Here is an 11,454-nt window from a genome sequence, read left to right on the forward strand (position 1 = left end):
GTTCCATACTCTTAGCTGAAAAGGAGAGAAGATCAGAAATCAGGAAAAGCCATTGGGGTTGATTTTGCTAAAACTAGAGGGTGAAAAATCTGATGCAAGTCTGCATAGAAACCAATCAGCTTACAGTTCCATTTGTTAAAACTTAACTCAACAAGCTGAAGTTAGAAGCTGATTGGCCAACATGCACAGCTGCACCAGATACAGGTATTTCACTCTGGCTCACCCAGTCCCCAAGCTGCTTCAGCTGAGGCCAGATGATAGAATGCCGAGGCAAAAGGTCAAGTGATTACCAGCATGTAATATTTTCTGCCGCATATATCTTACAAAGATCCTCCTTCCCCTCCTATGTCATTTATTAGATTTAAAGCAGACTGGTCAGGATAGGGGTGGAGGTTGTATGTCAGCTATAGGTCCATTTTAAGCCCCAAACACAATGCCCACAGAATACATTTGCTTATTGATAAGCCATTATATATAAAGGTTAAATTACCCACATCAATGGAATTCACAAAAAATACAATCCTGCTTATTATTACATAACAGAACATTTAAGACACATGTGGTAATCATTGAGACAGCAAATCAAAGTGATCGAGTTCATATTACTTTTATAATAAAGAACTGAGAGAAAGATTTAGATTTAGAGCAGAGGAGAATATAGCCGTAAGGCATGAGAGGGACAAACTATCAGAAATGTGAAAATCCTGGGAGCAGCGTTAGTAAAGGACATCTTATCAGCTATCCAGAAAACAAATCAAAAACGTATCCTAAAGTCTCCCTGCAATGCAGCAAGGCTATAAAACTCGAACGTTGGTCATTTACAGATTTCTAGGAACTTCAAACAGATTTTGATTGCATAAGGAGATTAAAGAGACCCCGTCACCAGACCTTATAAAAAGATTTTTCGTTAAAAAGGTTTAATATGCCTTTAGACCCTTTTAACACTGAGGTGGTGGGGGACAGTGACGCTTTACCGTTGTTTTAGCAGCGTTTTTTGGCCGCTAGCAGGGCTCTTAACAGCAAAGAAAGGGTTAAAAGTGCCCGTGTCGCTGGGCTTCTGAAGCGCTTAACAGACGCTTCGGAAGCGCTGCCCATTCATTCCAATGTGCAGGGGTGGTGTAGAAGCGCTGTATACACTGCTCCCGCATCACCCAAAAGAGGCTGCTTGCAGGACTTTTCTCTAGTCCCACAAGAGCGCTGCCCCAGTGTGAAAGCACTTGAGCTTTCACACTGGGGTGGCATGAGAGGCAGTTTTCAGGCGCTTTACATGCACTCATTTTAGCGCTTAAATGTCTGAAAACTGCCTTAGTGTGAAAGAGATCTTATGGTTATTGACCTGGAAATCCCTCCCTTGTGTAGACATCCAAATGCCCTGAGACTGCTGGTCTGTGCCTCCTCCATGGATGTAATGTCAGCAGGCTCAGAGCTGGGACTCTACCGCAAGGTGTAGGCAACGTCAGCACTCCAGCTGTAGGAAAATTACAAGACTGACAGGCACAGGCATGGCTCAGAGGCATAATGAAATTTGTAGTATCATCACAGCTGGAGTGCTTACTACTGCTCTACTGCTCTATTGCTCTTTGCTCCTACACCTACCCCCCCCCCCCCCAGATAAAATGCAGAAAGGTGAAGCGGGGCAGAGGAGCTGAGTCAATATAAAGCACCGATATGCAAAAAAAAATGGTGAAACTAGTACTGTACTTTATGAAAAAAAGGCCAAGGAGGATTTTTATGTTACAAGGTGCTTTAGCAAATTAAATGCCATTGGGTTTGGGTTTACATGTACATTAATCAAATCAAGCCAACCAACATCCCTGCCATATAAATATATAACAACTATTTATGGTCAGTTGCCTTGATCGGTTTTGCACACAAAAGCTACGAGGATACCTCTAGACATCTGCTCTATGTATGTCTAGCATAAGGGCTATGGAAGCTTGGCATTTCATTTTAACCACATGGCAATCCATGTTGGCTCTTCTACTAATGGGGAAGTTCTGTAAAGTCAAAGTCCTGCAATGCAAGTTAGGAAGTCAATGGGCCAACCCATATTAGAAGGCAGGGATGCAAGTAGAGAAGAACACCAGCTGTCAGAGAGAGAGGAATAAGGCATGCACGTTATATGTTAAGTTATATAAATTATATATACAGTATATAAAATATGTAAAAAGTGGAGTTCCACCCCCCCCTTTTTTTTTTTTAAAGACCCCCTAATGTTATGATTAATAACTTTCCAAAAAGCTAAATTATATGCAAAGTCGCTGTCTTATTTCAGTATTTTTCATTCAAACTAACCATTAGTTTGGCTCGTCAGCATGCTCCCATCTTAACTGTGGGCATGTGAAGCCCACTAGTTTCTTCTTCCGGGATTAGGTGCTTCTTGTGACCCAGCATGCACCTCCCTATCTCACGCATGTGCGTAAAACACAGAGTGGCGCACGGTTGCCATCACAATGGCTGCGGAGGCAGTTCCCACCCCATTGTGATGGTAACCTAATCAATCTAGCCCACTGATGCCTGGGAATGATGACACACATCTCCCAGAAGGCACCACAGGATATGATGTACATCACCGCGGCCCCGAGAAAGGAAGAAAATGCCATACACCCTACCAAGGTATAGAGGGGGGTGGGGGGGAGCCCAATGATGTTTTAGTTTGCTGTTTAGAAACGGATCCTGAAAATATGTATATGTGGGTGGAACTCCACTTTAAGTTATAACTTATAAAGTTTTAAGTACATAAGTTATATTCCCTATAGTGGTAGAAGAATAGATCCCTACTATATGTGTGTCACTTAAAAGTTGTATTTATAAGCTGACTAAAGTTCAGCAGGTATATGGTCAATGCCTCTCTAGTAATCCAATCTCCAGTTCCCTGCTGGTTGGAGAGCTCTAGCTTTGATTCAGCAGAAGGCAAGTCTGGACTACTGAAGAGAACAGTGGTCAGTAGCCAATCCTTCTCTGCAATGAATGCCGGAACTTAGGTTAGTAAGACGTTTACCATATACCTTTTCAATGTAGCCAGGATAGGTTTTAGTAAAGTAAAATTGGGCTTGAAGTTAAAATAAGACTTACTTTTTAGTAACACGGAGCAATAAAAGCTAATTATTGTTTTTTTTATTATTAACAAACAAAAAAAGTAAAAATATTAAACAGCTTCAAAACAGAAAGTTAAAAAAAAAAAAAACACAACAAAAATACATAAAGGAAATAACAGAGCATTAATACTGTATCAGTATAACAAAATGAGGATATCCACCTAAACAAAAATGCTGGAGGTACTTTGTGATTTAAGTACACAATAGTGGTTCTGGGCTGATTCATAAAAAAACTGCCCATACTAACCAATAAAAAGTTACCTTTTACACTCTCGCCAAGCTTTGAGCTACAGCTACTGGATAATTAGTTTCTAAAAGCAACAAATGTATAATTATTTGCTTCAAGTTTTATAAATGGGACCATTGTCTAGTTTAATAACAGTTCTGCATCAAAGGGTAAAGCCTCATACACACGATTGGATTTTCCAGACAAAAACGTCAGTCTTTTGTCCAAAGGACGTTGGCCAGGAACTTGTCTTGCACATAAACGGTACACAATTGTCGACCAACAAACACAAACATAGTGACGTACTATGTGTTTTTTCAGCTCTTTAGCGCCACCCTTTGGCCGCCTTCTGCTAATGTTGTGTTTGGTGAGCACTGATTCCGAGCATGCGCGTTTGTACTTTGGACTTTTGTCTGACGGACTTGTGTACACGCGATCGGAAAATATGACAACAGACCATTGTCCACGGAAAATTTATAAGTCTGCCATCCAACATTTGTCCGCGGAAAATCTGACAATTGTTCGATGGAGCATACAAACAGCCAGATTTTAGGCCAACAGTCTGTCATCACACAATTGCCAGCGGAAAATCCAATCACATGTACAAAGGCTTTAGGGACTGATGTGATTGTACAATATAATAGTTTTAATTCCTGACCACTCCCTGCAGCAGTAGCTGCTCCCTCACCTCCCTGTCCCAAATAGAACTGTCCTATGCAGTGCAATGTTGATTTCCTGGTGCCTCCACAACAAGCTCCACCACCCTAAGGACTTCAAACAGGAGAGTATGAACACACCTAGAGAAGTCCAAAATGTCTGAAGCAAGAGGTCAGTAGATTGGATCCTTCAAGTCTTGAGGACAGAAACAGAAGGGCGAGCCTGGGCTATAGACAAAAGCAGGAGTAGGCAACCTCTGCCCTAAAGCTGTGGTGAAACTATAAATCCCATCATGCCTCTGCGAGTCATGCCTGTGATTGTCAAGGTCTTGCAATGTCTCATGGGACTTGTAGTTCCAAAACAGCTGGAGGGTCGAGGTTGCCTACCTCTGGCCTAAAGTAGAACATTAACTAGAAGGCAAAACTTTTATTTTAGTTTTAGATTTTAGTTTTTATTGCTGTCTGTGTCCCCGTTAGGGAGAAACATCCTCTCTGTCCTGTTTACCATTATCATTGAAAGTAAAATAAAATCCTAAACTTTGGGTTGTACCCAGAAAAGTAAAAGTAGACAAACCCTCCAGTGGGGAAACAAGTTTGGGTGACCTGAGGATCCCCAAGGGATTTCCTCTCACTTCATGTTTTAGCTGTGGAGCAAGAAGTGAAGAGAACTCTCCCTAATGTGGCAAAGATGGCAAAAATTAACTTTACATTGGTTATACCCTTCCCTTACTCTATCCAAAATGAAGAGGTTTTGCTTATAGTTCTACTGTAAACTTTTATAGGAGTTATGGTAGGTCCTGTGGGTTGAGCTTCAACCATATGTATACTGCCATTTATCGGCACCAGGAAAGGAGAATTACAGAAATGCAAGCATTGATATTTCTGTTTTCAGAGCTCCAAATGGCATCTTAGGCCTAGCTTGTTTACATTGGTGTCTGTTTAATCATGCTCTTCCCCATGATAGAATCTCCTGTCCTTCTTGTAACTTAGCAGCACTCAACATCAAAGGAGGACAAGAAAAATAACTACATTCTGCCTGAACCTCTGAAGAATGAAGAGCTTCACCGATAATCCCATTTCCAGCCTACAGAGAGATATCCCTCTCCCCACACACACTATAGGGAATCTTCTGTGCTAATCTAATCTTTTAAATAATAAGCAATCAGGACTTTTACCATGCACCTGCACCATCAGGTATAAAATACCTTCTTGTTATTTTTATTTATAATTTTTACTACAATCTTTTATTAGAATCCGGAATGTCTGTAGATAGTGGTGGTGGTGTCTTGTGGTGTCTGGTGGGATAAAGTTATTTCTTTTGGACAGTCTGACCCTTTTAACTACAATAATAAATGACTAGAAGCGCTGCTTCATATTCGCAATCTTGATGCTGGTTAAAAGTCTCCAGGATTGCTAAAGAACACCCACCTAATCCTAGTGTTGCTTCACAGGCCGAAACGGTGCAGAATTCTGCTCACCAGTCAGCAGCGATGAAGCAACACCTTACTCCTTCAGCCAAGAACAATGACATAGGAACAGAGGAGTTCTCTCTCATTCTTATTCTGGCACGCTGTCTCCAGCACCAGGATTGCTAGTGTGGGTATGGGTCAAGTAGATTATAAACAGCAGGTAAAAGACCAGCAACGTATCGCAAGTTCGCAACCCACACATGCTCATCGCAATCTCCAGTTAATCCTATGGAAATGAACCATTGAAGTACCAACCGAATTTCTGCATCAAATGCCTGGGAGGAGGAGGAACTGCCGGGGACGAATTTGAAGGGGCTGTGTGACACCAAGCAGCATGCACAGTGCAGATCTCAGTGTAGCGGGGACAGGATATTATAAGACTTGGAGGGAGCAGAGATGAAAAGCCAATGCGTGGAACGGCTCTACAAATACAGTTCTCCTTTAAGGAAACTTTCCCACCTCCATATACATTAAAGGTGAACTGCGGAGAAACTTATAAAATACCCTTGCAGTGCATGGGGAGCCCCCAAATGCTTGTTTTTCTCGGAGGGAACGATATGGAATAGATATTTTATACGCAATTACATTGATCCAGCTTGGACCAATCTAACCATGTATATACCACACCTGGGTGATCCCCCTGGAAGCTGGAAATCACTTGAATAGACCGCGCTACTCCAGAAATCTCCACTTGCTTCCAGGCCATGTGCCAAGCAGCTATACCAATGCATCCTGGCACAGCTGAGCCGCCTGGCAACAGCGGCATTGAGAGATTGCTTTGAATTCTCTGAATGAATGCAAAGCGTTCTTTGGTTGGATGAGGTGAAAAGGCGGGACGGTGATGTCACTCCCTTGACAAATAAGAAACCATTTGCTTTAAAATTAAAAAAACGCAGCAGGGAAGCTGCTCTGCGCGAGACCCAAAAGCCAGTGGAAGTCACTGGAGCAGCGGTGTCTACTTCAGTGATTCCAGGGGCATCGGCTAGGTATAGTGTACACAGAGTTAGTTACATTGGTCCAGCCGGGTCCAATACGATGTAAAAAAATTCTGGAATTCTTCTTTAATGGTGTAAACCAGAGGTCTCCAAACTTTCTAAACAAAGGGCCAGTTTATTACCCTTCAAACTTTAGGGGGGGCGGACTATGGCCAGCGGGAGTAGGAACTGTACTGGTGTCAGCTGCCGAAAACAATGCCCCATCTTTGGTATTAGGGGCAGGAATAGTGGGGCTGATTTACTAATGGGAAAAAGACTGTGCACGTTGCAAAGTGCAGTTGCCCCAGAGCTTAGTAAACAAGAAGAAATTCTGCTGACTTCCATCATCCAATCATGTGCAAGCAAAAATGCATTTTTTTTTTATTTTCCTTGCACATGATTGGGTACTCCAAAGTGTAAGTGAAGCTTTACCTTGTTTACTAAGCTCTGGAGCAACTGCATTTGCAGAGGGCAATTGTACTTTGTGCAAAGTGCACGGTCTTTTTTGTCTTGAGTAAATCAACTCAGCGCCACATTATTGGTGTCTGTGGGAGAACTAGCGCCCCATTGTAGGGGTCAGTGGGAGGACTAGCGCCCCATTGTAGGGGTCAGTGGGAGGACTAGCGCCCCATTGTAGGGGTCAGTGGGAGGACTAGCGCCCCATTGTAGGGGTCAGTGGGAGGACTAGCGCCCCATTGTAGGGGTCAGTGGGAGGACTAGCGCCCCATTGTAGGGGTCAGTGGGAGGACTAGCGCCCCATTGTAGGGGTCAGTGGGAGGACTAGCGCCCCATTGTAGGGGTCAGTGGGAGGACTAGCGTCCCATTGTAGGGGTCAGTGGGAGGACTAGCGCCCCATTGTAGGGGTCAGTGGGAGGACTAGCACCCCATTGTAAGGGTCAGTGGGAGGACTAGCGCCCCATTGTAAGGGTCAGTGGGAGGACTAGCGCCCCATTGTAAGGGTCAGTGGGAGGACTAGCGCCCCATTATAAGGGTCAGTGGGAGGACTAGCGCCCCATTGTAAGGGTCAGTGGGAGGACTAGCGCCCCATTGTAAGGGTCAGTGGGAGGACTAGCGCCCCATTGTAAGGGTCAGTGGGAGGACTAGCGCCCCATTGTAAGGGTCAGTGGGAGGACTAGCGCCCCATTGTAAGGGTCAGTGGGAGGACTAGCGCCCCATTGTAAGGGTCAGTGGGAGGACTAGCGCCCCATTGTAAGGGTCAGTGGGAGGACTAGCGCCCCATTGTAAGGGTCAGTGGGAGGACTAGCGCCCCATTGTAAGGGTCAGTGGGAGGACTAGCGCCCCATTGTAAGGGTCAGTGGGAGGACTAGCGCCCCATTGTAAGGGTCAGTGGGAGGACTAATGCCCCACTGTTTTTGACAGCGGGAGGAATAATGCTCCAAGGGCTGGATAAAAGCAAGCAAAGGGAGTTTGGTGTTTGGAGACCACTGGTGTAAACTATGGAAATGTGCATGTATGGCAGAGATACATCACTTACCCATACACACTTTATAAGGCAGTCTATGCTTGCCCTAATAATAAAGCTCTGTTCCCACCATCGTGTACATTAAAGTTTTGTGGTGCAAAAAAAAAAAAATGTAAAAGTTAAAGTGTTACTAAACCCACAACAGTAAAATCAGCCTGTATATGCAGTAAAGCATTCTTGTTATACTCACTGTGGAACCTAAGGGGTTAATGCTCTACATTGTGTAAAGTCTATCTGATCCTCCCCTTCTTCCACTGTCCCCAATCCATCTGCTGATAGTAGAGAGGCTTGGAGTCACTCTGCACATGCTCAATTTTTTCTTGGGAGGGTGCATGTGATCAGCACAGCACCAATTAGCACTGTCCAGACAGAGGATCAGGAGTCCTGCAGCCTCATAGGACAGTCAGAGGAGAATGAAAACTCCTCCTACAAACTTTAACCAATGCTCTGCTGGACACCAAAAGAAGTCACAAGACTGCTATATACTGCTGATGAGAAAACGTATTTAGGAGTTTATATTTAGTAAAAAAATTGAATTTCATGTTCTGTGGGAGACCAGATATAATGAATGCAGGGTCCTGAGTTTAGTAACACTTTAACACCAGACACACGCCCCACCCCCTGGTCTCTGCTGTATTACTTCTAGCGATCCTGAGCTGTCAGCACCCCACAGCTGGTCCAGTGGTTGAGGAATTGAAATCTCCACTCTTTTCTACAAAATGGACCAGATTGATTCCGATTGGTCTGCACCGTCACAGGGGTAGTGCTGACCAATCAAAATCGATCTGGTCCATTCTGGAAGCTCTGACAAAGAGCAAGGATGGGCTCAGGTGTGTTCTCAGCTCCATGTTCCCGCCAGGAAGCTTACGCTGCTCTAATCACAGGCAGTGAGATATTGCCCGATCTGTGCAGCCCGGATCAGGAAATGTCTCGCTGCCTGTGATTGAGGATGAGCTCCGGCACGTTCGCATACGACACGTGCAGAGCTCACCAGGAAGTTGGGGTGGCGCTACTCACAGGCAGTGAGACATTTCCCGATGCATAGCTGCAAAGATCGGGACAATGTCTCACTGCCTGCGATTAGAGCAGCACTGCGTCGACTTCCTGGCGGGCTCTGCACGTGGCGTATGCGAACACGCCGGAGCTCATCCTTACCTGTGATTAGCGGTGTGCAGTGTAAGCTTCCTGGGGGGAGCGGGAACGTGGAGCTGTGAACATGCCGGAGTCATCCTTGGAGAAGAGCGGGGATTTCAAACTCCAGCATGGATGCTGATGGCTCGGGAGGGTTGGCGGTAAGTACAGCAGGGGGAGGGGAATGCACAATAACGTTCTCCCATATACTGTAGTGTGCTACGCTACAAAAATAATAGTTCTTATACGGTTTTAGGTGCATCACGGGGATGGGCTGCCTTAACGCAACACATTACCTCGGGTGCACCGAGGCGGTGTGAATAAACCACAAAAAGAGAGAAGAAACACAAAGTAACCCTCCTGGCACACATTTTAGTTTAGGTGGACATGTCCTTAAAATGAACCAATCATTGCACGCGCTATGTTCCAGTGAAGCCCCATTGGTCAGTATTATGTGCTCCTCAGTGTGGGGATGGTGTACAGGTCACGTGACTGACAGCTGGCCCCGCCTCTCTCTCCCCTATGGGTATCCTGGGCATTGTCTGAGGTGCTTTCCTCTGTTCATGTTCTAACACCTCCCCTGTGCCAGCACTAACTTGTCAGAGAGCTCTTCTATCCGCCTTCTTTTCTTCTCCCTAAAAAGAGAGAGAGAGAATAAAAGAAGGGTCTCACCCCCTCCCGGCCTGGGACACAGAGGGGACCCTAGCTGGACACACACACGGATACTCACGGCTCTTCACCATCCGCCATATTCGCCTGAGCCTGTCACTTCCCACAGTGCACCGGGCCTCGAGAGGGGGGCGGGGCCAGCGCTGACAGGCCACAAGCAGCTCCAAGCCGCCTTTTTTTATTTCTTTAAACTAACTTTATTAACAATAGACAATCTGAGCGACATTGTGTGTCGGGAGCATGCAGTGCGGCTCCTGTGTTCTGTTTCCTCTTTTGATCCGTTTTGATGTGTTTATGTATAGAAATAAATGTAGGTAGATAAAAATGACTTCTGGTCCATTCAATTTAATGTCCATTAAAATGAAACTAAATTCGAGTGTACAAAACATTGCTAGCAGGTTATTATTACAGAGGAGGGTCTGTATGCGGAGAGTGCCACCAATGAGGTAAACTGAGGTGACCGTCTCCTAAGGGGTAGATGTGTCCACTCCAGGGACATACTAAAAGGAATGACAGAATGGAATGCCCATAGACTTTAACAGGGAGATGGAATGCCCATAGAGAATAATGGAACAAAGTGGAATGCCCATAGAGAATAATGGAAAAAAAAAAATTCAGTTTGTGACAGACTCTTTTGACATATAAATGTTTTTTTTTTTTTTTAAAGACCTACTTTTAAATATCAGTGGCCATGTTTAATATTAGATTAGATGGGATTAATGTTGTTTTTTATGGCATAACAAAGGTAAATGACAGAGTGGAATGCCCATAGAGTATAATGGGAAGTAAAATCTAAACTCATTTGCAAGCAAATCTGAGTGACATAGCAATTTATCTTTTACCACAGCTGTTCCTCATGTAGAGTAGCAGATTGTAAGATTGGGATTATTTGGGATTACGGCTGTTTTCTATGGAATGACAAACATATGACAGAGTGGAATGCCCATAGAGTATAATGGGGAGCAAGATGTGACCTGGAGTCAAAACCATTGGTCATATCAGATCAATCTTTAGCAGACATGCTCTCTATGTCCAGTGGAGATGTCCAAAATTCACATTAAGGCCGGGTTCACACCGCTGCGATGCGGGAACGCCGCGAATCCACGTCGTTTTCCCGCATCGCATTACTCCCGCCGGCAGTTCACACTGCCCTATGCGGACGGCTGGGAGTGTCAATGATATGTTAATGACACCCCCAGATCCGTCCGCATATCGCAGTGCGATCTGCCGACTCGCACAGGAATCGGATCGCATGGTGTGAACCCCCATGCGATCTGATTCTGTTGCGGACCATAAAAAGGGTCCCGTGCGAGTTTGCTGCGGGAGCGATGCGAATTCAGCCATACTATCTGTATGGCTGTACTCGCATCGCTACGGAGATCGGATGTGATTTGCGGTGCGAATCACATCCGGATCTCCCCCCGCAGCAGTGTGAACCCAGCCTAAGTGGGATTATTATTGGTTTCTATGGAATGACAAGACATATGACAGAGTGGAATGCCCATAGAGTATAATGGGAAATAAAATCTAAACTCATTTTCAGGCAAATCTGAGTGACATAGCAATTTATCCTTTGCCACAGCTGTTCCTCAAGTAGAGTAGCAGATTGTAAGGTTGAGATTATTTGGGATTACAGCTGTTTTCTATGGAATGACAAACATATGACAGAATGGAATGCCCATAGAGTATAATGGGAAGGAAGATGTGACCCGGAGTCAAAACCATTGGTCATATCGGATCATTCTTTA

At 44.7% G+C, this 11,454-nt stretch overlaps 1 protein-coding gene across 2 annotated transcripts in view; it reads right to left on the minus strand.

Moving 5' to 3' along the window:
• UBA3 (ubiquitin like modifier activating enzyme 3) overlaps positions 1-9,868 on the minus strand; it is a 48,864-nt gene extending 38,996 nt beyond the window's left edge. The window contains exons 1-2 of one of the 2 annotated variants that reach the window (XM_077451980.1): positions 9,768-9,867; positions 9,634-9,672 (exon numbers count right to left, since the gene is read on the minus strand). In XM_077451980.1, coding sequence (XP_077308106.1) covers positions 9,634-9,672; positions 9,768-9,787 — 59 coding nt within the window. In that variant the 5' untranslated portion in view covers positions 9,788-9,867. Of the gene's footprint in view, positions 1-9,633; positions 9,673-9,767 lie in introns of both variants that reach the window. The other variant, XM_077451981.1, reaches the window with a different exon arrangement.
• Positions 9,869-11,454: the final 1,586 nt, after the last annotated feature.

Source organism: Lithobates pipiens, unplaced genomic scaffold, assembly GCF_037356315.1.
Source record: "Lithobates pipiens isolate NorthernLeopardFrog02 unplaced genomic scaffold, aLitPip1_a1.2 Scaffold_23, whole genome shotgun sequence".
Lineage (NCBI taxonomy): Eukaryota > Metazoa > Chordata > Amphibia > Anura > Ranidae > Lithobates > Lithobates pipiens.